This window comes from Moschus berezovskii, chromosome 23 (genome assembly GCF_049115385.1).
Source record: "Moschus berezovskii isolate FMDL1 chromosome 23, NW_MosBer_1.0, whole genome shotgun sequence".
NCBI classification, from domain to species: Eukaryota; Metazoa; Chordata; class Mammalia; order Artiodactyla; family Moschidae; genus Moschus; species Moschus berezovskii.
Window position 1 is genome coordinate 22474183 of NC_142482.1, and position 27572 is coordinate 22501754.

Below are 27572 nucleotides of genomic sequence, written 5' to 3' on the forward strand. Positions count from 1 at the left end.
CCAGAAGAAGGGAATGGCAACCCACTCCAGTATTCTTGTCTGGAGAAGTCCATGAACAGAGGAGCCTGGTAGGCTACAGTCCATGGGGCCACAGAGAGTTGGACACGACTGAGCGACTAACCCTTTCACTTTCACTTTCAACAGTCTGACTGAGTGAAAGTAACTTGCAAGCTTCTTTCTGCACCAATGTCAAATCTAACCTGGAGTTGTTCCCAGGATTTTTTCCTCTACTACTTTTGTGTGCCTGCTCCTTGTTCATCCCTTGTAACTTTCTCAAGAGAGCTCCAAAGAATGCTTGTTGGGACATCTACCTTAATACGTTTGGTGGCCTTCCTCTTCGTTCACCACACAGTACAAATCACAGGCAAACCTGGGAAGGTATTTTTATTCTGGAAAGACTTGAACTGTGAGAATCTCCTACTCCATCCTGCATACTCTGGTTACCAGGGGGAATAGCTCTTTCAGGGATAAAAAGGCTACCATCACGGTTAACACTTACTGAAATCACTGGGGAGGCTGTGGTTCAGGTTCCTATAAAATTCTGTCCTATGTGCTTTTTTCAGTCCTGTGCACAGGCCAAAGTCAGAAAGCTTCACATGGCCCTATGGAGAGGAAACAAGGGAAAGAACAGATGAACCTTCACGGATGTGGAAGAGAACATCATCCTCTCCAGCTCCATGCATTACCCATTACAGCTCCACAACCAAAGGATACTGCTGCTGCTTTTATTATGGGGAGAAATATATACCAGCAAATGAATTAAAGATCACTCCAAATCCTATTATACAAATAATATATGTTTTGGGTGTATCCACAGCATCTAATTTTACCTCTTAAACTACCTCAATCAATATTCTGTGTTTCTTCAAAATTGTGTTTAGCGTCTATATAATATTCAAATGACTCAGTACATCATTGTCTACCTATCCCCCAATGCTACTCAATCCAATCTCAAGTCATACAATAAGCATCCCCGTGCCAGAGAGGGCCCGTGTTCCAAACCCTAGTCAGGCATGACACAGAGGATTGTCTTTCAAAAGGTTGTTTGAGCAAGTCTTTATTCACACAGCTTTTTCTCCAGTTGAATTATTTCACTGGGATAAATTCCAAGCACTAAACTATTCCAAAGACAAAGGGAATCAACTTCATTGTACAGTTCTTGATAAGTGCTGCCATACTGTATTCCAATCCTAAGTCTCTGACTTCATCATTCTCTTCAAAGAAAACTCACACCTCCTATGAGCCAGGCACTATGCCTTTAAATGTGTTGTCTCATTTATAATTCTTAAGCCACCTTTCATAGACTCAGGGTCATTAAACGACTTGCTGGTGAAATGGCAGCACCAAAGCCAGAAGTCAAAGCTCTTTCTCTCCAGACCAGGATTATTTAACCCCTCTCCAACCCCCGATCTCATCTGGAAAATGCGAATCATGCTATCTTCCTGGCACGAATGGTGAGAATTAAGGCTTGTAAGGCTCCTTTCCTGGTTCTCTAAGGTAGAAGAAGGTGTTCTAGTGGTGGTTAGATTCTCCATTGCAGGACATTTGGTCCACACCAAAAGGTCCTTGGTATTTAGTTCTGTCTAAAATGGATGTTTTGGATTGGACCAAATTTCAAGGAACTTTTGTCATGAACCAAATGGCCACAGTCAGGACCAAATGTTCACCTACCAAAATTTCAGGTAGATAAGAAGGTAAAACCAAAACTAGGTGAGCAAATCTTGCTGCTGGGAGCAACTCTATACTGCTCAAGATCACACAATCAGAAGTGATGTGGCCAAGGACTGAGCCCTGGTGACTTCCCCATCTGTGGTCTTTGGTCCCTAACACATAAACATCCCAGGGTACAAGGCTACAGAAGCTTTGCTTAAGAGTAGCTTTCTGTGCTGTTTTGGGGTTTTTTTTAGTCTCATTAGGTTTGGCTCTGTGTGAGTGTGTGTATATACACACGCAGGCACAAGCATAAAAGGTAAACTACCAAAGATGACTTTGAGCCTACTAACCTACTATTTCCCTTTCAGATTTGCAAATAACCTGTTCTACAAGCCAAGGAAGTGTTTCACAGTTTTAATTACATGTTTTACCTAGACAACTCTAGAACAGTCTTAAAAAACACTGCCTGGAGCACATGCTGTTCAAACCTAGATTTTCAGAGAACTCTGTAGCTCTTCTCAGTATACAGCAGGAACTCAAAATGTGTACATTTTCACTTTTACAACCAATATGGCTAAACACGTAAATGAGCCCTCCTCTACAGGTCTGGGCTGTCATATTGTAGACAGCATGTCTGCACCAAACAGGTGTCCCCGGTCCTCCTCAGCTAGACTGAGTCCCCAGCTCTGGGCCTATGTTTGCTGGCCTTGAACACTGACTGAGCCTATAATGAAGCCAGCACTGAGGCACTGGGTACAGGACCAAGGCACGTGAACCCAAGACAACACAAAGCAGCTACTGCCTTATCAAAACATATCTGAACTTGAGGACAGAAAAATAATCTCATACACATTACCATTTTAAAAGCAGAATATCAAGCTATTTACTTTGAGGATGCTAACTGTACATAAACTGACACAAAGAGAAAGCTACTGAAGTTACTGGGACTCCCCTGGTGGTCCAGAGGTTAAGAGTCTGCCTACTAATGTAGGGGACACGAGTTCAATCCCTGGTCGGGGAGGATTCCACATGTCATGGGGCAGCTAAGCCTGTGTGTCACAACTACTTGGCCTGCATGCTGCAACTGCTGAAGTCTGCCCGCATACAGCCTGTGCTCCGCAAGAAGAGAAGCCACCACAGTGAGAAGCCCACACATCCCAAGTGGTGAACAGACTCCACTTGCTGCAATCAGAGAAAGCCCGAGCACAGGAACGAACAGCCAGCACAGCCAAAAATACTTTATTTTTAAAAATAATAATAATAAAATATTTTGAACAATGACATTACATTTTTCTTCTTTATAGCTCTCTGTATTATTCCAATTTTCCACTATGTTTGTATATTATTCTTTTTTTTAATTTATTTTAATTGGAGGCTAATTACTTTACATTATTGAATTTGTTTTGCCATACACCGACATGAATCTGTATATTATTCTTATAATGAAGAAAAAAACTATTAACCAGAAGAAATTATTGGACAAATCTCCTACTCTCTCAAAACAGAAAGATTAAGGTTTTCAAAGAAAGTAGCCTAAAACTTCAGATTCTTTCCAAAGACTGTTATCAAAAGGCAGTGAGAAAGGAAAATACCCTATAAATTAAATTTACTTTCCTACTTAAAAGAATCCAATCTAGACAACAATTCTATGTACCAGAACACAACAATCTAGAATTTTAAAGCTGGAAGGGACTTTGGAGTGTTTCTCAATTAATATATTCACTTCACAGATGAGTGAGGTCCAGGCAGTGGAGGAACTTGTCAAGCAGCATCAACAACATAGCAGCACAGGGATTCTCCTCTGATTTGTTGAGAGTTTAAGACTCAGGCAACTCCGTTCATGTGCATGTCTAAAGATAACTACAAAGAGGCCATCACAAGGCTGAGCAGGACTCTGCTTTGGGCACAGGGTTTGGAGGCTGAGCTTTGTGACAGATTACTGCTGCTGTCACCGTACTTCCTAGCTCTAGGCTGGGATCCTCAACAGAGTGGTTCTGGACAGGGGAGGTGTTAGTGTAGTTAATCATTTAAGAAGATGACTATCTTTGGCTTCATTACAAAATAACTTAAATCAATTTTATGCTTAATAATTTTTCAAAATGTTCTTTAAGAGGAAAATTCAATCAAATTATGGAATTCATAAGCCTTTCTTACTTTAAAAAAAAAAAAGAAGAAAATACACCAGGAGCTCACAGCTCCCCTACTGTGATTACAAGTCAAGCAGGTATCAAGGCAGAGGCTGCTCAGACAGGTAAAGACACACTGGTCAGCCTGCACTCCTTACAGTACCTTGCTGTCCAGGAGAAGGTTGTCTGGTTTGATGTCTCTGTGGATGAATCCAAGTTGGTGAATAGAGTCTATGGCTAACACTGTTTCTGCTATATAAAACTGAGTCTCCTCTTCTGTCAGCGTGTCTTTTTTCATCAACAGGGTCATCATGTCCCCTGGAAACAAAAAGACACAAAGTATACACACACACACACACACAAACACAAAACAGTATGAATAACAGCCAGTTTTCAGAGATGTCCTCCCCACCTGCCACCACAAGGCGGTGCTAAACAGGCCTCTGCTGTGTCCCAGAGATGACCTACTATGGTAAGCAGTTTCTAACACTTAAAAGATAAAATTCACAGCCACGAATGGCAAAACACTTTCACTAAGCTAACTGATGCTGATCCCTGAGCAGTGATTTCCACTTTACTTTGGAGAGAGAAAGGAAATTTCTCCCACACTATAATAATAAACCAATCAATAAATAAATTTGCTTAAGACAATTTTTTGGACTGGGGAAAGCTACTTTACTTCTCACTTGGCACAAGTACCTACAAACTTCTCTAAGGCATTTCCACATTCTAACAATGGCTGTACTGCCGTTATTAGAGTGGCTGAGTGAAGTGAAAATCGCTCAGTCGTGTCCGACCCTTTGCGATCCCATGGACTATACAGTCCATGGAATTCTCTAGACCAGAATACTGGAGTGGGTAGCCTTTCCCTTCTCCAGGGGATCTTCCCAACCCAGGGATCGAACCCAGGTCTCCCGCATTGCAGGTGGATTCTTTACCAGCTGAGCCACAAGGGAAGCCCAAGAATACTGGAGTGGGTGAGCCTATCCCTTCTCTAGCGGATCTTCCCAACCCAGGAATCAACCCGGGGTCTCCTGCATTGCAGGCAATTCTTTACCAACTGAGCTATCAGGGAAGCTCAAACAAAAAGGTAAAAATCTGGGGAGGCTGAAAACAAGCTTTCCATGTCTAGTCACAGAACACTAGAACATATATAAAAAAGTAGGATTTAGGTAGCAAAGTGTTAGTCAACAAAAGCTGTTGTAAATATGAACAGAAAATGCTACATACTAGGATGTATAGTAACTGCCTCCCAAACGTGCATAGTGAACACCTCCCAAGATTAGTGGGGTTTTTTCTCCAGTGCTTATTTGTGGGTACCAAATGCTTTATGCAACTTTTACAACACAATGTCAATATTTTAACAGTTAAACAGTAACTTCCTTAGTTTTCTGCAAAGTTAAAACTTAGGTATTTCTGCTTAATACCATCAACATACAATGGTGAAAAAAAAGATTCTGATCCAATTCAACGGTCAGACGAAAGCAAAGCAAATATGAATAAGCAGTTTAAAGGTAAAAGAAACAGGAAAGATTGAGTTCACATTGCATAGAAAGCCATTTATGTTAGAAAATGGAAAAGAGACAGAAATCTCGGATTTTAATATTGTGTCATGCTGCTTATTTCTAACTTTGAGGGAAGGAGAAAAGTGGACATTTTAACCTCAGGCAAAAATTAAGGTACTTAATAAGATGCTCCTTTTGCCCCAAAACTTGAAAAATATGATTTCCTAATCACTCCTGGGAGCCACACATTCAATCTGGAGGCACATCAGTGGGGCCGCCTCTGAGGTACCTGTGTGGCCGCAGCGCAGTGGCCCAGGAGAGCAGCCAGTGGCCTCCCCTGTGCGAGCGTGCCCAGATGATCAGAGTGCTCAGGCCAGAGGGTCTGGGCTGTGCAGGCCAGCCCCACCAAGTGCAAAGGGCAAGGTCCAGGGGACACGGGAAGCTACGGAAGACGGTGCGGGTAAGGCTTGCGGAGACGCACATCAAGGGGCTGGCTGGTTCCTGAGCTGGTTCTTACTCCTGTTTAACAAACTGACATCTAAATGTTAAAAAATTTCTCCTCATTCTATCATATACATTCTTTTCTAACCTTCATCAGCTGTTAATAAAAAGTACTGATGACCCTAGATCTAACTAAAGGTTGTCACCAGATCAAATATTATGCCACAATTAGATTCGCTTTGGTATAAAAGCAAAAAAAGAGAAAGTTTTCATTTTTTTTTTCCCTACCAGTGTGCTCACAGTTTATCTGCTCACTGGGAAACAGACTGTGTTCCCCAGAACAGACGCATGTTCTATTCTGGGTTCACTTTGGAGCTGTCTTACAAGATGCACATGCCGAGTTACCAAAAACTTGAAATTTCAGAAATAAGAAACAGATTGTGACTACTAATATATGTAATGAGAAATTCACTCTTCATAAGTTACAGGGGGGAAAAAAAGTTGAAGCAAAGAATGTAATAGCTTCAATCTTGTCACTTGGGTAAACAGACTGACAGGAGGATAGGCAAAGCTCTTACTTTATTTCTATATATTTAAAAAGAAAATAAATATCCATCTGAAATCATGAGAATGAATGAGAAGGTTACTTTTATGGCCCTAAAGCTGTAGAAAGGCACTCAGCGCAGGCAGATTACTGACCTCCTTTACAGATCTAAAAAGATACAGAAAGCAACTTTGTGAGCACGGTTAAAAGTAGAAAGGAGGGTTAATCCATGTAAGAGAAAAACCACAGAACAAAAAGGAAAAATGACCTTTCATCATCAAGTAATTACCTCCAGGCAGGAACTCCATGATTAGGTAGAGGTTTAGCTTATCCTGAAAACTATAGAACATTTTCACAACCCACAAACTGTCTGCCTCCACTAGAATGTCGCGCTCCGCACGAATGTGGCCAACCTGGAGGTACACGCATTGGATTAATGACAAGCCTTGCTCTGCTTTATCAGACTGCATATTTGCTTAAACAATTTAAATACTGTTGAGTATTAAATTGTGATAATGCAAAAGATACAGCTTATGCTTAGGCAAACCTACAAATTCAAAATTGACAACATTTGACTTGAAGGTATTCAGTCATGAAAACTTGAGTGATAAAAGGCTTGAAAATGGCAAAAATCAACGGAAAAAATGAAAATGAAAATGGAATGCAAATGGAAACTTTAACAGTGCTATAAAGTGAACCTCTGATTAGTTAAAATTACCATTCTTTGGCATATCTTTTTGTTCTAATAGTCCTTTTTTGATAAAAGTCAGTCCCCAAGATGAGACTCTCTAAGCAAATCCTGCCTCAGGTCTGCAGAGACATCTTCGAAGACGATGCCCTGTGACAATCCCAGATGCTGTGATGCCACAGTGCTCAGTCACGGCTATGCACACAGGAGGCGCTCAGTTCTTACTGAACTGAAACGTGAAAACAGCTAATAAGAGCTGTAGGTTCATTTTGACACTGCCAGTTTTCTATTTTTACCGAAATATTTAGCTAGGGAGACCAAGTTGCCAAAGGTTTGGGAGGATTACTTTATTAATTTATTATTATCAAGTTGACTTCATCTACTTTAAATATACAATAATAATCAAAACACTGCTGCATATCACCAAGTCCCACCCCTTTTCTTCTTGTATAAGTGCTGTTAAGTTGCAAGACTGAGCTGAATCAGATCTAAATTTAAAAGACTCAGGCTGATCCTTGAGTAGAGGTTTTTACCTTAACATGTGCTCCAGGGCGGGACCTCCTACAATGTTTGGAGGTGAAGATATACCAAGTTCACACACTGGCACTTCTACTGGCAAACTCAGCCCCTGGTGGTTGTTTCGTTTGACAGGATGTTCTGCGTGCTTGTCTTAATGGACTGTCTTCAGCAAAGCCAGCGCTCTATCCCACTCGGACACAGACCCCAGAGCCTCTCTCCTGTCTTACACCGAACCTGCCTCATCTCTCCATGCTCACTTCTGAGGGCCTAGAACTCCCACTGAGCTTTCAGTTTCTACTAAAACTGTTTTCAAGGAAATTTTTAAGTAACTTCAGTGTTTTAGAAATTTTACATTTTTACATCTCTACTTATGGCATGAGGGTGGGAAACACGGAAGAAGGTAACAGTGATAAGGAATGGTGCTGTAAAACCAGGATGAAGCCCGGTGAGGATCTGAGGAAACACTCATGCCACTTGCTGGCTCTGACCCAGTCAGTTACTATGCAGACTGCACGAAGCTGACCTCACCCGCCTGTTCCCTTGGCCCCTGTGAATGCCTCTGCCTACTGCAGGGACACACGGAAAAGGACAGGCATGACCACTGTCGCTTGTCACTCACCTTAGAGGGCAGGACCGTGACTGCAACATTGCCGGTTTGTCACAGGGAAAGCTGCAGGCACGGTGACCACACCTTGCCCTTTTCTCCTGGGGCTGAGACAGCAGGTCAAGAACTCAAGGTCTAGGGGTGGAGTCAGGCGATTTTACGGGAGGGGTGGGCTCTGGATTCCCTTTCCCCTGCTCCATAAACACTGAGTGGCACTGATTATGTGCCAGCTGTGACCCAGGGCACTAGGAGAGCAGAGGGAATAGTCTTTGGGCCCAACCTAACTCTACACAGGCATCACAGCAGAGGCTGTCCTTTTGCACAGGAAGAGAAATGGGAAGAGACTAGCTAAACACTGGTTTCTTATCCTCTAAAATTCATTTTCCAGGTAGCAGAAACTGCCATCTTGTGAGACAGAATAACAACCAGAACTCTAAATGGGTAGCTGTAATTCCTGCTCAGTTTTGTAAAAGCAAATAAGAATTCTTCCTCTGAAGAGGGCACCTATACCTACAAGAAGTCAGGCTCTGAATCTGTACTTTGTCAGCCCCACTCAGAAGTGATGGATTTGCCCCATAAAGCTGCTGCCTGCTTCCTCAAGACAGCTGCCCCAGGTCAAGTCTGTGGCCAGAAACTTTAACTGGACCATGCTGAGATCAACCCTAGGGAGCTGAGTCCATCAGCAAGAGGAGCTAACGATTTAAGTTAATTCATTTAAAATCCTAATTCCAACAGACACTTGCTTTATCTTCACGTAGAAAGTCTTTAGAAACTGATTTTGAAGAAGGCGCGGTACTTGAGAGAATGTCTTTAAAAGGTATGTTCGGATCAGCCTCTGTCACCAGCTCTGTTACCTCTATGAAGGATTAGCAAGTGGAAGTTATGACGTGTACTTCTCTTTACAACTTTACTCTACTATTCATTTGATAAGAAATACTGTGAGTCTTGGTTAAAACTACAGGAAATATATCTTGTAAAAATAAAATTTACTTGTGACATACAAACTATACAGACTAATCAATATAGCTTCACATTCTCCTTTTCAAGATTAACTGACGCTCCTACAGTGTCAATACCCTCATCGCACTGATTTTTAGATACATTAATAAGACTGCTGTGTGTTTTGAATAAGGTTGGTGTTAACACATAATATCTGAAGATCTACTGCTAGGGTATTTGCTACTTCTGACCAAAATTCCTGGGAGTCTAAAGCTTCTCCGTAACAGAAAAATTAAAGAGAAAATTAAAATCCCAAATTTGAGCTAGCACTTAAATGAAGGGCAGAAAAGCCTTGGTGATTATAGCTCCTCTCAAGTGGCTGGAAGGATTGAGTGTGGGGCCAGCCTCCATCCTGGCTCTGAGGTTCTGTATCTGGAGCTCTCCTTTCCAGGGGGTCTTTCTGCCCTCCTGTAGCAACTGGTATTTTACAGGATATTTCCAGGCATCGCCCACTACAATCTGTTCTGCTAAATTAAACCAGATTTACAGAAAATCTGTATTCTCAATTTTAATATATACTGTCTAATATTTAAAATCTTACTTATTCTACATAAAGTACTGAATGCAGCTTATAAATCTATTTGCAAAGTAGATTTGAAGTTTTAGAAAATATTCTTAATCATTAAATGAGAGTCTATACTGCTGTGCCACTTTCATCATATTTTTTCAAATTCACTCCCAAAGACCACTGGCCTCTCTCATGTAGTGATAAGCCACTCAGAAGATCCAAACCGGGTTTGCGTGAATTTACAGAATGAAGCATTCTATTTTAGATCAAACTCCAAATTCTAATTCCTAAGTCTCAGTTCCAAAGTATAATACACAACTTTCCTCAACATTCTGTAAGGAACATGCTACCACAGTAAGTACAATCTCAAAAAACAGCTCCTAATGACATGGACAGCTTGTGATCAACTGCGAAACACAAATAGCAGATGTTTTTCTAGTAGATTTTCAACTTTAAAAAGACTGCACATAATGTCTTAGGCATTATTTGTACCTAAAATACATGTAACTGCTTCTATGGGGGCGGCGAGAAAGAAAAGTAATATTTATGACAGGGCTAAAGAAACTAAAAGAGGAATATACACTTCAATTAAGCAAAAAGAACAGTTTTAGAAGACAAAAATTCATAAGATGACTAAAATCACTGCTACAGTTGTGCTTTACCTGCTCTTTTTCAAGCATATCTGCTTTACGAAGTATTTTCATTGCATACACATGGCCCGTATCTTTCTTCTGAACAAGCCGCACCTAAATATTATAAAAGAAACGCCAAGAGTTCACGATGCCAAACTGATGCTTTCATGTGTAACAGGAAATCATATTTAAACTGAAAAAGTACTGCAATTTTTATATAAGCAATAACAAAGCAGAAGAAAATGCTTTTCAATGTTTAAAAATGGATATATTATACACAGTGAGGTCAGTGCCGAAACACCCTCAGATATCTGCACCTCTGAACAGCTCTGGCTCCCTAGCTGAACAGATCAAGCTAATTCAAAACCCTCACTTTGGACTCATTAAACCCGTAACACATGTCATCCAGTCAGTGCAAAAAAATCTCAGGAAATGTTTACAACAATGTCTAAAACAACAGCAAAAGCTAAGGCACAGGAAAAAAATGCTTGGAAGTGGGAGAGGAACTAAAATGTATAATTAAGGAAATAGAGTTTTCTGCAACTGTCCTTTCTCTTTTTTATTTTCCTTTTTTTTTTTTAGAGAGAGAAAACAGATAATTTATGATGAAAAGAAATGGTCTGCAAACCCAAATACAACTCCTCGACAAGTCCCTGCACATCCCCTCGTCCTCCTCCAAGACAAGTATGTTTTCTTCTCCCGGAAAACATTCTTATTTCTCCGAGTCCCATGTCCCCTCCTCGTTGAACATAAAGCTCTTTTAGACGTGGTCCTATACCTTTTTCCTCTCTCAAGAGGCCAACAGGGATTCTAAACACTGAGGGATCAATTTAATCTTTCACCTGTGCCTTTGAATATGTACCCACATTTTCCCTAGGGGCTGGTTTTTAATAATGTGCTGCTCCTTTTGTATTCACAATGATAGTGAAACTATTGCATCAGTAGGTCGTCCACTTTGGGTGTTTTCCACAAATGGGGAGGATCCTGCATGGGCTCACTCCAACCCTTCCCAGCAGACTGCTCTTGTGACCAAGCAGGACACACTTGGACAACCAGCTGGGACAAAGCTGCAAATGCTTTCATTCGCTACCACCACCCACATTAACTTATTTCTATAAACTGTTTCCCAGGGCCATCTTTTCAGAGCTGTACCAATCTGGCAGGAAGAAATAAAGGGTGGAAATATGCTGCAGGTTTGCTCCTGGAAAGGCAGTGTAACAGGAAAAGCAACAGCTTTGAGATCAGGAAGACCTAGGCCCCACTTTGGTACCAATGCCCAATGGATGTGTGACACTGGAACAATATATATCCCTTCAGGTTTAACCACATCATGTATAAAATATCAGTCACGATTCTAGGAAAGAAGCACTCACTAAGTAATAAATATTGATTTCTCTCTACCTATCAACTCTCCCTCTAGATGAATACTTAAAACATCAACATCATCTCTAGCAAAACAGAGAAGAACCACCAGACCCCGGGACAATGAGAGGGCAAGACAGAGAGGACAGAGCAGGCAGAACGCAGGCTCGAAGCAGGGCCCACCCACTCTGTGCTACAGTTCCATCAGCCATCACGAGCTCATGGGACGTTAGAAGCTTCGATTGCTGTGGGATTCGATAAGTAGCTGTGGTGTTTTTACCTCACCAAAGGCTCCTCTGCCTATTACTTTTAAGGACTCAAAATCTTCCAGTCCAAGTCTTGTTCTCTTCAAACGAAGAAACTCTGTTTCCTTCCGAGCATGCGCTGATCTCCGGAGTTGTTTCTAATGTTTAAACAGAGAGGGAGAGAGGTGGGAAGGGACTCTGCAACCAGTCTTATTTGTAGTTTAGCCCACCCGGAGAGCAGGGCCCCGCCAGACTAAGCACCATCTGTTCACACAGGAGAGCACCGCAGAAGGACCCTTAGGAGGTCAGCCCTGCCTCCCAGCCCTCAGAGGCAATAACCACACTAAACAGAGGACACCTCGCTCTGTGGACATGGATGAACCTGCTTCACAGCCTGCTACTCTAATGTCCCTAAAGGGGAAGGATAAACAATCAACATTTTCCTTTAACTTTTCTTAGATACAAGTATGGTTTTTAAATTTCTCTCTGGATTTTTTACACATTATGGTTCATTTTATGCATTAACTTCCTATTGTTCCTACAAGTCTTGGGTATTTTTCACCATTTTCCTGGGTTCTATGATTCATTCCTCCTCGTGAGAACACTTCCACAGCCATTTCATTTCCTTTCATAGTTTCTTATTTATTATATTTTCTGCCACATCTGTGGGCATTGGGGGGGAAAGGCTGATTTGAGAGGTATTTCACCTTGACAAAAATTTCAGAAATCTGCTCCACTTCTATGAAGCGCTTTCAGTGAATTAAAATGCTAACTTGCCTTTTAAAATTTTAATCTCATTTCCCGTCTCCCTTTCCTTGGAATAAAGCTAATTAAGACCCCAGTATCATCACCTCTTCATCCCTGAGGCCTTCTTCTTCCATCGCTTTTTCTAACTTCTTTTGTCTAAAGACAAAGACATGAAATTAACATTTGAACCATAACTTTCGTTAATGTACAATTTTTTTTTTTTACTGATAGAAACAGGTAAAATTCAAAATGCTTCATTAAAACAACAAATTACAGTTACTAAGGCAAGTGAAAAGATTCTCATCCTTTGTTAGTTCTCCATTTTGACAAAAATTGTTTTAAGGTGTTAATGCAACAAAGAATCTTATTTCAAAATGTAAAGCTCTCTCTCTTTGTGTGGGGTTCCGTTCCATTCTGTCGCTCAGTCATGTCCGACTCTATGCGACTCCGTGGACTGTAGCCTACTAGGCTTCTCCGTCCATGGGATTCTCCAGGCAAGAATACTGGAGTGGGTTACCGTTTCCTTTTCCAGGGGATCTTTCCGACCCAGGGATCGAACCCGGGTCTGGTAGTTCCTCCTTAACAAAGCACCAACAGCTGGTGTCTGATAACCTCTTCTATCAGGGTGTTTCTCTCCCTGCCCCAGACTGAAATCTACTTCCTTTATTTTCACACCTTCCTCCTACTCCCTGCCACAAGCACAAAGTAACAAAGGTAAACACAGAGTTTGGAGATTTAAGGGGAATGTTCAAAGGTGATTAGCGGCACTGATAAAACTAAGACTGAAAGCCACATGGACAGCCAAAACAAACAACAACAAAACAATACCAAAAAAGCACCAAAAGACAAAGACTTAAGATTCTAAATCCTCGGAGTACTATACCTTAGAAACTGCATCCAAGAGTATTTTTGACCTGCTGGGAAAGGTTGGGGGCGGGAGGAGAAGGGGACGACGGAGAATGAGATGGCTGGATGGCATCACCGACTCGATGGACATGAGTTTGAGTGAACTCCGGGAGTTGGTGATGGACAGGGAGGCCTGGCGTGCTGTGATTCATGGGGTCGCGGAGAGTCGGACACGACTGAGCGACTGAACTGAACTGAACTCTCATACTGATTTGATGAAACTAAGAGAAAAAAGTAAAACTTCCATATAACTAGTTCCACACATCTGTTATTTATTCTGCACAATAAATGAAAGCACAGGGCCTGGAATCTCCTCTATCCCTGTCAGCATCCCAGACAACAGGCCAGCTGAGCAGGGCAGGGAAGAGCACACACAGAGGGTACAGGAAGCACCATCATGTGGTCCAGCCCAGCTGAGGCACCCCGCACTTGGAACGCCACACAAGCATGGTTGACTCTCAGTCTGTACACAGCTAGGAGCTACTAGGCTTGTGCACAATGGAATGGTGTGATGAGGTTTCTCTCTGAGAATGGCAGCCTGTAGTAATGAGCTGATGGACTCTCGGGAAAAGTGACAGACAAAGGAGAGAGGAGACAGGAGACAGAAGTGGGAAGGGACTCTGGAACAAAAAAAGCTATCATGAGTCAGATGGACAAAAAAGATCCGGAACTAGAGCTGGAAACTCAAAATGATGTGAACAGCGTCACTGCAAAGATGACCAGTTGACAGAGTCAAGTCTTGGAATTTCTTGTGTGGGAGGATAATGATGCCACTAACTACGACAGAACTGAACTGAACTATGACAGGGAACACACAGAGAGGAACAGGGGACGATAATGAGTTTTATTTTCGTCAATGAACACGGCAATACCAGTATTTAGTGAAAATGAATATTTTTATTTAATTATATTTATTTACTATTAGAAATCATATTACAGTACAAATCCACAGGCTGAGATGATAAATAAGAATTTGTGTCCAAACTCCCAGGAAGTGAAAAGATCTACTCCAACTCTGAAGGAAGAAGAAAGCATCTGCATGACTCCTAGTCTTCCCACTCCTCTTCTCCTAGTTCCCAGAATGTCTGGGGATATGCGCCTGTGTTTGCATACACACCAGAGAGAGAAGGCTGTACCACTGGTAACTTCAGGAGCGAAAATTAATTCCATGTTTGTAGTTAAATAGTTGAAGTTGGAGTAAACGCATGGTAAGAACTCTAAGAACTCAACCCTGGTCAGCTACGTCTGCGCCCTGAGTATCAAACACCATCATACTTTCTGACTATATGTTCTCTGAATGATCACGCCAGACTGTGACAGCAGTCTTAACATGCTATCACACAATGTGTGTTACAGAGACGGCTCCTTCTGAATTTTAAATCTAAATTCAAACCGTAAAGTATTCTACACTGCCACTGCAAGTGTAATTAAACTGGTCTCAGTAGATAATCTGCCTGAGAGTAAAGTATTCAGCAGCATCAACATCTTGAACACAACCAGATTCTTTTCTGGCCACTGCATGCAATTTGTGAAATATGAAATCTTAGTTCCCCAACCAGGGATCAAACTTTTGGGCCCTCAGGCAGTGAGAGCTTGGAGTCCTAAAACTGGACTGCCAAGGAATTCCCCTCAGATTCTTTTATTAGAGAAAATATCCAGAAAAAACCTACCATGCAAAATGATCGATGGTAATGATTCACTGGGACCAAGTCAAAGATCATGAAGACACCAAAAATGGCATAACACAGTGACATCTTACAAAAGGCTCATGAATCACATCCTCTGTGAGACAATACCACAGAGTTACTCACTTGTTAGACTCATGTTGGCACTGTGATGACAAGAAAATGGCCATGCTTTTGGAGATTCATATTGAAGCAGACAGGACTAGAAAGACAGATGTTTCAAATTTGCTTTAAAACACAATAGCAAGAAAAAACAAAATGGAATAGATGAAACAAATTTAACAAAGTCGTGACAATCACTGAACCTAAGGGCTGACTGTATAAACAAAGGTGGGCTCCTCCACTACACATCTCTGTTTGCAGGGCCAGGTAGCTTAACACCCCAGCCTCTGGTGAGGTCACTCCAGCTCAGCTGCAATGTTCCAAACCAGGACCCTGAGGGGGAGAGGCACTTCCACACATAGAGGCCACACCCAACCCCACCCACCAAGGCTTCCATGAGCTCCCTTTATTTCCCGTGAGACAGTAAGTTCTTTTGAAGAAGAATCACATCTGAATCCACCTTCCCCACTCAGAATAGTGCTTTGTGCACAGCAACTTTTTAAGATGTCTGTTGCGTGTTAGTTGCTTCAGTTCAGTTCAGTTGCTCAGTCATGTCCGACTCTTTGCGACCCCACTTTGTGACCCCATGGACTGTAGTCCCCCAGCCCGTGAAGTTTTCCAGGCAAGAATATAGGAGTGGGTTGCCATTTCCTTCTCCAAGGGATCTTCCCAACGCAGGGATTGAACTCGGGTCTCCTGCATTGCAGGCAGATTCTATACTCTGAGCCACCAGGAAAGCCCAAGATGTATTTACTAAATTAAAAAAAAACCAAAGAAGTGTCACAATGTACACACACATTCATGACTACTTCTTGTAATCAGCCCCCCTTACTACACCTAATTTAGACTCGCCTTCAACACAGCTTGATTCAGAGGCAACAGGGATGGGAGGAAAGGCTAGTCCACTCTACAAGCGAGGTGAGTGGACAATATTTCTAATTTCTGCAGATGAGTCACTTAAAACCAGGGAAAATGGTATAGAAATAAACAGTGGGTATCTCCATGATCAGAACTGAGAATTCTCCAGAATTACCCTAAAAATGAGTATTACACAAATTTTTAAAAATCTCAACAAATTAGTTTGACTGATATCTAGTCAGTTCAGTTCAGTCTCTCAGTTGTGTCCGACTCTTTAAGACCCCAGGGACTGGGGCACACCAGGCTTCCCTGTCCATCACCAATTCCCAGAGTTTACTCAAACTCATGTCCATTGAGTAGGGGATGCCATCCAACCATCTCATCCTCTGTTGTCCTCTTTTCCTCCTGTCCTCAATCTTTCCCAGCATCAGGGTCTTTTCACATGAGTCAGTTTTTTGCATCAGGTGGCCAAAGTATTGGAGCTTCAGCTTCAGCATCAATCCTTCCAATGAATATTCAGGACTGATCTCCTTTAGGATGGACTGGTTAGATCTCCTTGAAGTCCAAGGGACTCTAAAGAGTCTTCTCTAACACCACAGTTCAAAAGCATCAATTCTTCGGCGCTCAGCTTTCTTCACAGTCCAACTCTCGCATCCATACATGACCACTGGAAAAACCATAGCCTTGACTAGACGGACCTTGGTTGGCAAAGTAACGTCTCTGCTTTTCAATATGCCGTCTAGATTGGTCATAACTTTCCTTCCAAGGAGTAAGCCTCTTTTAACTTCATGGCTGCAGTCACCATCTGCAGTGATTTTGGAGCCCAGAAAAATAAAGTCAGCCACTGTTTCCCCATCTATTTCCCATGAAGTGATGGGACCAGATGCCATCATCTTAGTTTTCTGAATGTTGGGTTTTAAGTCAGATTTTTCACTCTCCTTTTTCACTTTCATCAAGATGCTCTTTAGTTCTTCACTTTCTGCCATAAGGGTGATGTCATCTGCATATCTGAGGTTGTTGATATCTCTCCCAGCAATCTTGATTCCAGCTTGTGCTTCATCTAGCCTGACATTTCGCATGATGTACTCTGCATGTAAGTTAAATAAGCAGGGTGACAATATACAGCCTTGACGTACTCCTTTCCCAATTTGGAACCAGCCTGTTGTTCCATGTCTGGTTCTAACTGTTGCTTCTTGAACTGCATACAGATTTCTCAGAAGGCAGGGAAGGTGGTCTGGTATTCCCATCTCTTGAAGAATTTTCCACAGTTTGTTGTGATCTACACAGTCAAAAGCTCTGGCATAGTCAATAAAGCAGAAGTACATCTTTTTCTGGAATTCTCTTGCTTTTTCAATGATCCAACAGATGTTGGCAATTTGATCTCTGGTTCCTCTACCTTTTCTAAATAGAGCTTAAACATCTGGAAGTTCACGGTTCACGTACTGTTGAAGCCTGTCTTGGAGAATTCTGAGTATTACTTTGCTGGCATGTGAGATGAGTGCAACTGTGAGGTAGTCTGAACATTCTTCGGCATTGCCCTTCTTTGGGACTGGAAGGAAAACTGACCTTTTCCAGTCCTGTGGCCACTGCTGAGTTTTCCAGATTTGCTGGCATATTGAGTGCAGGACTTTCAAAACATCATCTTTTAGGACTTGAAATCGCTCAACTGGAATTCCATCACCTCCACTAGCTTTGTTCGTAGTGATGCTTCCTAAGGGCCACTTGACTTCGCATTCCAAGATGTCTGGCTCTAGGTGAGTGATCACACCATTGTGGTTATCTGAGTCATGAAGATCTTTTTTGTATAGTTCTTCTGTGTATTCTTGCCACCTCTTCTTAATATATAAGTCTAGACTCACCCATTCCTGGGGCCCAAATACAACTGACACTTGCTCACTAGTAATCAAACATTGCACTTGCTTACTATAATAACCACACACTGCAAAACTCAGTATCAGATCAGACTAAAAGCAAACAGAGAAACCTGAGTAAGAAAATGGAAGAGAAGTAGCAGCATATGCTCATTCTCAGAGGGTAAAATGTAGAATTCTTATATGATTTAGGGGGAAGAAAGGAGAAAGCACAAAATTATTGCCTATTAAATTAGGCTTTTGTGGCTTTAATTAATACACTAAAATAATATTCATAAAGAATAGAAACAACACAGATCATTTTGTAAAAAGAAATGCCAGTTGCCTCAGTTTTCATTTCAAACTGCTTCAAATTATCCAAACCATTAATTTTCTATGAACAACTAGGCGATTATTAACACCTATCTCTCTTTATGGACACCAAGGATCACATGAGAGAACAGGAGAACGGCTATTGCTAGAGAAGCTTAACACAGAGACCCGGAAAGGCAAAGACAGATTAAAAAAATATGAATTTGCACTACTGGATGTATTCAGTTTGCCATCTATAAGGAGCTTCAATAAGCATTCTGCCATACTAGATTCAGGGAATTTAATTGTTTAAACCAATATGTAGGATCACTGTAGTGTTTCTATGAAATAGCCCAATGTTCTCATGTTCTACTTTTATACAGGAGACAATTTCCAAATGATTTTCATTTTTCCTTCTGCCTTTCAGCTTTGATCTCATTTCCCTCTTCAGTAAACCCTTTGTTCAAATATAACCAATGTTGGACTTCCCTGGTGGTCCAGTGGTTAAGAATCCACCTGCCAATGCAGGGGACACAGGTTCCATCCCTGGTCTGGGAAGATCCCACATGCGGAGGTGCAACTAAGCCCATGCACCACAACTACTGAGGCCACATGCCTAATTCTGCAACAAGAGAAGCCACCACAATGAGAAGCCCCACACTTTCCGCAACTAGAGGAAGCCCACATGCAGCAATGGAGACCCAGCGCAGTCATAAATAAATAAATAAATAAAAAGGTGCAAATATAACCCAGTGCTCTACTATAAACAGAATGGCACAAAAGTTGCATATAAGTGGGAGAAAAACTAGAGCTTTTAAAGACAACAAGGCATATACAGACAAAAACTTGTATTACAACCTGATCTCTTTTATTAGCCCCCAAATTTTCCAGCCCAATACTTATTATTTCAAACTGCTCATCATATGTTGGAGAAGGCAATGGCACCCAACTCCAGTACTCTTGCCTGGAAAATCCCATGGACGGAGGAGCCTGGTAGGCTGCAGTCCATGGGGTTGCGAAGAGTAGGACATGGCTGAGCACCTTCACTTTCACTTTTCACTTTCATGCACTGGAGAAGGAAATGGCAACGCACTCCAGTGTTCTTGCCTGGAGAATCCCAAGGATGGCAGAGACTGGTGGGAGGCCGTCTATGGTGTCGCAAAGAGTCGGACATGACTGAAGTGACTTAGCAGCAGCAGCAGCATATGTTAGCCACATATTCATAATTAAAACTCTGCTTATTTTTCAAGGTTCTGTGATGTTGCCCCCATAACATCAAAACTCTTGAAAATCTATCTCTGACAGTTGCAATTTGAGTTTACTTACTACTTTGCTCCTGCCAATCACTGTTTGTTTGTTTTTTTAATTTTTCAAATTTTCATAGTTTTTAAAGGTTACAATCCATTTACAAATATCACAAATACTGGCTATATTTCCTATGTTGTACAATCCATCCTTGTAGCCTTTTTTACATCCAATAGCTTGTACCTCCCACACCCCTACCCCATTACAACCCCTCCCCCTTACTGGTAACCACTAGTTTTTTCTCTATATCTGTGAGTCTGCTTCTTTCTTTGTTATATTTACTGGTTTGTGGTATGTTTTAAATTCTACATACAAATGATGTCACACAGTATTTGTCTTTCTCTGTCTGACTTACTTCATTTAGCGATAATGCCCTTTAAGTCCATCCACGTTGCTGAAATGGTAAAAATTTCATTCTTTTTTATGACTTAGTAATATTCCTGTGTGTGTACACATACATCACACATCTTCTTTACACAATCCTCTATTGATGGATACTTAGGTTGCTTCCATATCTTGTCAACTGTAAATAATGCTACTATGAACGTTGGGGTACACAGCTTCCTGAACTAGTGATTCTGTTTTTTCTAATATATTCCCAGGAATAGAACTGCTGGATCATATGGTAACTCTACTTTTAGTTTCTTGAGAAACCTCCATACTGTTTTCCTCAGCAGCTGCATCAATGTACATTCACACTGACCATGCAGGAGGGTTCTCCTTTCTCTACATCCTTGCCAACAATTGTTATGTGTGTTCTTTTTGGTGACAGCCATTCTGACAGGTGTGAGGTGATATGGTGGTTTTGATTTGCATTTCCCTGATGAGTAGTGAGGTTGAGTATCCTTTCATGTGGCTGCTGGCCATCTGTGTTTCCTCTTTGGGAAAATGTCTGTTCAGCTCTTCTGCCCAGTTTTCAATCGCATTGTTTGATTTTCCAATGTTGAGTTATATGAGCTATTTATATACTGCTTTTTTTTTTTATTATTTTCTTGGAGTGATAAAACCCAAAATAAAACAGTCTTACCAAACTGTATCCACAAACTTAAGACCAAATATCAACTCACGTCCAAAAAAGAGGGCACTAAGGAAATGCAAAAACCAGAATAAGGTATCACCTTACACTGGTCAAAATGGCCATCATCAAAAAGTCTACAAACAATAAATGCTGGAGAGGCTACAGAGAAAAAAAGGGAACCCTCCTACTCTGTTGGTAGGAATGTAAACTGGTACAACCATTATGGAGAAAAGTACGGAGATTCCTTAAAAAACTAAATACAGAACTACCATATTATCCAGCAATCTCACTCCTGGGCTTGTACCTGGAGAAAATCATAATTCAAAAAGATACATGCACCCCAATGTTCACTGAAGCGATATTTACAAAAGCCAGGACACAGAAGCAACCTAAATCTCCATCAACAGAGGAATAGATAAAAAAGATGCGATACATATATGCAATGGAATATGACTCAGCCATAAAAAAGCAGCAAATAATGCCATTTGTAGCAACATGGATGGACCTGGAGATTATCATTCTAAGTAATGTAAATCAGTTAGAGAAAGGTAAATCATATGGTATCACTTAAATGTGGAATCTGTTTCCCTTGTGGCTCAGCTGGTAAAGAATCCGTCTGCAATGTGAGACCTGGGTTCAATCCCTGGGTTGGGAAGATCCCCTGGAGAAGGGAAAGGCTACCTGCTCCAGTATTCTAGCCTGGAGAACTCCATAGACTGTATAGTCCATGGGGTCACAAAGAGTCAGACACAACTGACTGACTTTCACATATGTGGAATCTAATTAAAAAATGATACAAATGAACTTATTTACAAAAACAGAAATAAACTCACAGATCTTGAAATCAAACTTACAGTTACCAAAGGGGAAACATGGAGGGAAGTGATAAATTAGGAGACTGGGATTAACATATACACACTGCTGCTGCTGCTAAGTCACTTCAGTCGTGTCCGACTCTGTGTGACCCCATAGACGGAAGCCCACCAGGCTCCCCCGTCCCTGGGATTCTCCAGGCAAGAACACTGGAGTGGGTTGCCATTTCCTCCTCCAATGTGTGAAAGTGAAAAGTGAAAGTAAAGTCGCTCAGTCGTGTCCGACCCTTAGCGACCCCACGGACTGCAGCCTACCAGGCTCCTCCATCCATGGGATCTTCCAGGCAAGAGTACTGGAGTGGGGTGCCATTGCCTTCTCCGCATATACACACTACTGTAAATAAAACAGGTAACAAGTACCAACTGACTATTATCAAATAAAATAAGTAACTTAATCAGAACTCATAAACATTTCTTTGTAACTGCAACACCAGAAGCTCTGATTTCAAGAGAGCAGTTGTATTTGAAAATAACCATCCCCAACAGGTTTCACATGCCTAGAGCGTGCAAATTTATTTTTGAATGCCCCATGATCCTAACAAAGAGCACTGTACAGGCTCTTATTTGTCCCAGCGAACAAAGCTAGCTACCACCACATATAAAGTATCTTGCTATTCTGCATACAGAGCTGCGTATTTAAAATCACATCATATATCCCATGTAAATTATGATTTATACCCTCCTGAAGAAAATGATTGCAAAAATCCTTATCCATACCTTAGCACACCAAATCCAGCAATATATAAAGAGAATAATGCATTTTGACCAAGAGGGTTTTACCCCAGGAATGGAAGGTGAGTTTAACATTCGCAACTCAGTCCATGTAATTCACCATAGTGAAAGAATAAAGAAAACACAAGATGATCATCTCAAAGATGCAGAAAAAGCATTTGACAAAATTCAACACCCACTCATGATAAAAATTCAAAAATAGGAACATAAGGAAACTTTCCCAATCAAAGAAGAGCATCTTTGAAAAACCTACCTTAACATCATAAGTAACAGAGAAATAGTGCTTTCCCCTGAAAATCGGGAACAAAAGATGTCTACTCCCATCACTTACATTCCACACTGCACCTGAAATCCTGCTGCTGCTAAGTCACTTCAGTCGTGTCCGACTCTGTGCGACCCCATAGACGGAAGCCCACCAGGCTCCCCCTTCCCTGGGATTCTCCAGGCAAGAACACTGGAGTGGGTTCCCATCCCCTTCTCCAATGTGTGAAAGTGAAAAGTGAAAGTAGAGTCGCTCAGTTGTGTCCGACCCCTAGAGACCCCACGGACTGCAGCCTACCAGGCTCCTCCATCCATGGGATTTTCTAGGCAAGAGTACTGGAGTGGCTTGCCATTGCCTTCTCCGCCTGAAATCCTAGTCAATGTGAAAAGGTAAAAAGAAAGAAAATGTGAACAGACTGGAAAGGACGATGTAAAACTCTATCTGGGTATGATTCTTTACAAAGAAAATTCTAAGGAATCTACAAAAAGGCTGCTATGAAAGTAAATTAGCAAGGTGCAAGGTTTAAGGTCAATATGCAAAATTCAGTTATAGTTCTATATGCTAGCAACAAAGAAGTGGAAAATGAAATTTCAAATACCCACTTACAATAGCATCAAAAAAAACCCCAAAAATATTAGCAATAGACAAACAAAAGATATGAAAGGCCTCCACCCTAAAACTACAAAATATTGCTAAGAAAACCTAAAGACCAAACAAAAATGGATTGATACGCATCAAAAGATTAAATATTGTAAAGATGTCAACTCTCCCTCAAACTGATCCACAGATTCAATACAACTACAACCATAATTCCACCAGGCTTTTCTGCAGAAACTGATAAGCTGATTTTAAAATGTATATGTAAATTCAAAGAACCTAGAATATCCAAAGTAACCTTGAAGAAAACAAGAACCACCACCAAATTGAGGGCTTATACTGACTTCAAAACTTATTACAAAGCTCTAATAATCAAGACAATATGATACTGGCATACAGACAAATAGATATGTGAAACAGAACAGAGTCCAGACAGATTCACAATTATATGGCATTTGATTTTTAAAAGTGCCAAAGCAATTTAAGGGGGAAAAGAAAGTCTTTGCAACAAAGAGTGCTAAAATAACTGGATATCCATATGGAAAATAAATTTCAAACCCCACCTCATACCCCACACACTTATCAATTCAAGATTGATCACATAAATGGTAAAAACTAAGCCTACAAAACTTCCAGAAGAAAACATAAGAGAATTATCTTCATGACTGAGGAGTAGGCAAAGTTTTCTTAGAGGTCACAGAATGCAATAACCACAAAAGAAAAGAAAAGCCAAATTAGATGAACAGGAAAGCCACAGACTGGTAAAAACTTTGCAAAACACATCTACAACAAAGGATCATTATCTAAGCTATATAAAGAAATTTCAAAACTCAATAGTCAAAAAATTTGAACAAACACTTCAAAAAGGAAAATATGGCCAAAAGGCATATAAAGAAAAATGCTGAACATCATTTAATCATCAGGGAAATGCAAATTAAAAAAAAAACAACCAAATACCACTGAGCATCCACAAAAACAGCCAGTTAAGACTGACAATACCAATGTTTAAAAAAAAAAAAATATATATATATATAAAGCAACCACAACTCTCATACATCATTGGAAATATTTTAGAAAAATGTCTAGCAACTTCTCATAAAACTAAACATATACTTATGTATATGTATGAGCCAAGAGCTAGCCATTCCATTCCTAAATATTTACCTAAGAACTGAAAACAAATGTTCACAAAAAAATCTACACACAAATGTTCAGAGGAACTTACTCAGAACAGCCAAAAATTTTAAAAAGCCTAAATTTTCATCAATAAAAGAACATATCAGCAAACTATGGTATAGTCAGAAAACAGAATGTTTATTCAGCAATATAAAGGAACAAACTATGGACACAATAGCAAAAAGGATGAACTTTTAAAACATTAGGCTGAGTACAAGATGCTTTATTCAAATGAATCCATTTACATGTTTCATTCGTATGGAACAGACAATATTAATCTATGGTAGAAACAAAACCACAATAGTAGTGGCCAGGGGTTGAAGAAGAATCTCCAGGAAAGACCTTTCTGAAGTGATGATAATATTTTGTCCTAAGAAAGGTTTAATTTACACAGGTATATGTTTTTGTCAAAACTCATCGAAATGTACCCTTAAGGTGGTGCATTTCATTGTATGCAAACTTTGAACTCCCTTAAGAAATATATATATCAAACTCATTATACAAGCAGAAATATTCAGAAGTAAAACATACAGACATCTGCAACATACTTTGAAGTACAATCAAAAAGATTAAGATGAATTAATGAACATATTAAAGGATGGACAGATCAATATGTGATAAATGATAAATGCAGAATCTATATGTCTGTATGGGTATTTATTGAAAACAATTCTTTCAACTTTTCTGTGCTTCTGAATATTTTATTAATACTGGAAAATAATTTTAAATAATGAGTTACTACACGGATAGTACACACTAGATCAGTAACAATACCTGCCACTCTAATAGGGAAGACCCTTTATATTCTATTACAAGTTAATCACTAAAGGGATGTTGCCTGTAAGCTTAAATTATACATAATGACCCATCTCTGGTAACCCTGCCTCTCAAGTAATGAGCATTAAGCTAAAAGGCCTTTGTTTAGCTCACAGGAACAATCATGACCAGGCCCACCTGTGAATTATTGCAGGGAGGAAGAAATTAAAACAACCCCTCTGGAGGCTGACTGGAACCAGGCAATGTCTGACTTTACTCCCTCTCCTGTTACCGGAAGAAAACCCTTAAGCAAGATGGTTCTTTAGAGGCAAGAGTCCATCATCTTCTGTTTTCTCACTTTCAGAATAAAGTCACTATTCCTTGCCCCAACAACTCGTCTCTCAATATACTGGTCTGTCAGTGCAGCAAGCAACATAAGCTTGGACTCAGTAACACTACCACCACCGTTCATGTGATTACTAGGTGTGACTCACTTTGGTGGGTACTCGTATGTGTTACATCCAATACCCACAGCAATTCTGAAAGGCAAGTAGTACTCTCCTCATTTTCCAGACAGGAGATCTGATGTGCAGAAAGACTAAAAATCTGTTCTAACCTCATACATCGACCAGATAGTAAAGGCAGAATTCTAAACCCAGATCTGGCTCCACAATGCTGCTCTTTCCATTATATCACAGTGTCTTAACGATGAATTCCAAGGTTTTGGTCCAATTAACTTCTTACAGTACCATGGAATTTTATGTTCTTGACCAGAAAACAGAAATAGAAATAAGTGGGTTAATAGCAAGGACCTTGGAAATGAATGACACTGTTACTCCACCGTAATGGAACTGGTTAGAACATGGTTGCTGCTACTCTTGTCTCCTTTCAATCATGTTATAAATGTGATTCACGATACAGGAGAAGGATCCCAAAACCATGACTCGATTTTCTCAAAATTCTTTACCTCATTTCTCGTTCTTCATGTTGAGCAATAAGGTTGCTATAAAAATTCTCCAGTGTCACTTTGGTCATTGTCACCCTTTCCTTTGTGTGACTACTCATGGACGAGCAGGGTGTTGAGCCTGTCATTGCCATGGCTGCTAGAAACAATGAAAAAAAAAGAGGTATTAGTTTTGGAGAGAGAATCCACCAGTTCTGCACTCTCCTACCCTACTGGTAGGAATGTAAATTAACCTAAGTTTTCTGGAATACAAACAGTATAAAACAAAACCCAGACAAACAGAATACTTGGTGAAAACAAGTATACATTAAAGTTTTTTGACACAGAAATACCATGCCTAGTATAAGGCCTAGAGAAACTATCACACAGGTTCTTTTTTTATTTTTCTTGTGCCGATGGAACCCGTGCCTCCTGCAGTGGAAGCTCAGAGTCGAAACCACCAGACTGCCAGGGAATTCCCCACCCCACACAGGCTCTGAAGGGAGCATGAACAAGATGTGCACTATAGAAGATGGTCCTTACGCCATCAACTGTGTTAGGAGAAACTGGAAGCAATTCAGTAAGCAAATCAACAAGTACAATGCTGTGGAGACATACAAAGAAATTACCATATAGCAAAAGCGACATGAATATATCCTTAAGGAAGAGCGTTGAATTTTTCAGAAAGAAGGGAACAAGACCACAATACCAGACACACATATTAAGAACATGTAACACAGACAGTACCATTCTTTGCCATCTAGGAATCAATCTACCTTGAAGGAATCAAAGACCCACAAGGATTCACACACAAGGAGATTCAATGCAGCATCATAATGACAAAGAAAAACTACAAGTAACTTGAATAACCAAAAACAGAACTGATTAAATCATGGAAAAGTCCTACAATGAAATAACATGCAGACAATTAAAATATGTTTAAATGTCAGGCAAGCCTTTAAAGAATAAAACAAAAACATTTTTCAGGAAAAATATTTCCAATCTAATTGAAAATAATAGGTTATAAAACAGAACATATACCATTTCACTTTTATGTGTTTACTGTATATGCACAGAATTATTAGAAACATATATCAAAATGTTACCAGTGGGAAAAAATATTATTAGTGGTCTAACTCTAGGCAGTGAGAATACAATAGATCATCTTCTTCTTGTTTGTGCTTTTCCACATTTTCTTCAATGAGTGTGTACTATTACCATTAAGTTACCAAGAACTTTTAAATTCACAATTTCTATACTTTAAAAAAAAAATCTATGACTAAAATCTTCACCTATAGGTATAAATGTACTGTGACATGGCTTATGGTAGTCGACAGATGTCTTCTATCTATTTGAGTTGACAAGTTAAAACAAAGACCTATGATGGAAATAATACTACAAAAGAAAAAAACCTGAGTCATAACTTTAGTGATGAAAGATATCTTAAAAACAAGAGGCCCTAACTTCCTAGTTTTATATATTTGAAAACTGATACCAACGAGGTTTAAATAGCTTTGTTGTTGCTCAGTCACTCAGTCGTGTCCAACTCTTTGTGACCCCATCGACTGCAGCATGCCAAGTTTCCCTGCCTTCACCATCTCCCAGAGTTTGCTCAAACTCATGTC

At 40.4% G+C, this 27572-nt stretch overlaps 1 protein-coding gene across 6 annotated transcripts in view; it reads right to left on the bottom strand.

Annotated features, from left to right (window-relative positions):
- STK38 (serine/threonine kinase 38) overlaps positions 1-27572 on the bottom strand; it is a 43775-nt gene that overhangs the window by 12652 nt on the left and 3551 nt on the right. For 2 of the 6 annotated variants that reach the window (XM_055407212.2, XM_088831184.1), the window contains 7 exons: positions 25972-26104; positions 12678-12729; positions 11862-11984; positions 10250-10333; positions 6559-6682; positions 3943-4097; positions 500-602 (listed from right to left, as the gene is read on the bottom strand). In XM_055407212.2, coding sequence (XP_055263187.2) covers positions 500-602; positions 3943-4097; positions 6559-6682; positions 10250-10333; positions 11862-11984; positions 12678-12729; positions 25972-26102 — 772 coding nt within the window. In that variant the 5' untranslated portion in view covers positions 26103-26104. Of the gene's footprint in view, positions 1-499; positions 603-3942; positions 4098-6558; positions 6683-10249; positions 10334-11861; positions 11985-12677; positions 12730-13456; positions 13628-15290; positions 15350-25202; positions 25290-25971; positions 26108-27572 lie in introns of those variants that run through there. The other 4 variants (XM_088831187.1, XM_055407215.2, XM_055407216.2 and 1 more) reach the window with 4 other exon arrangements.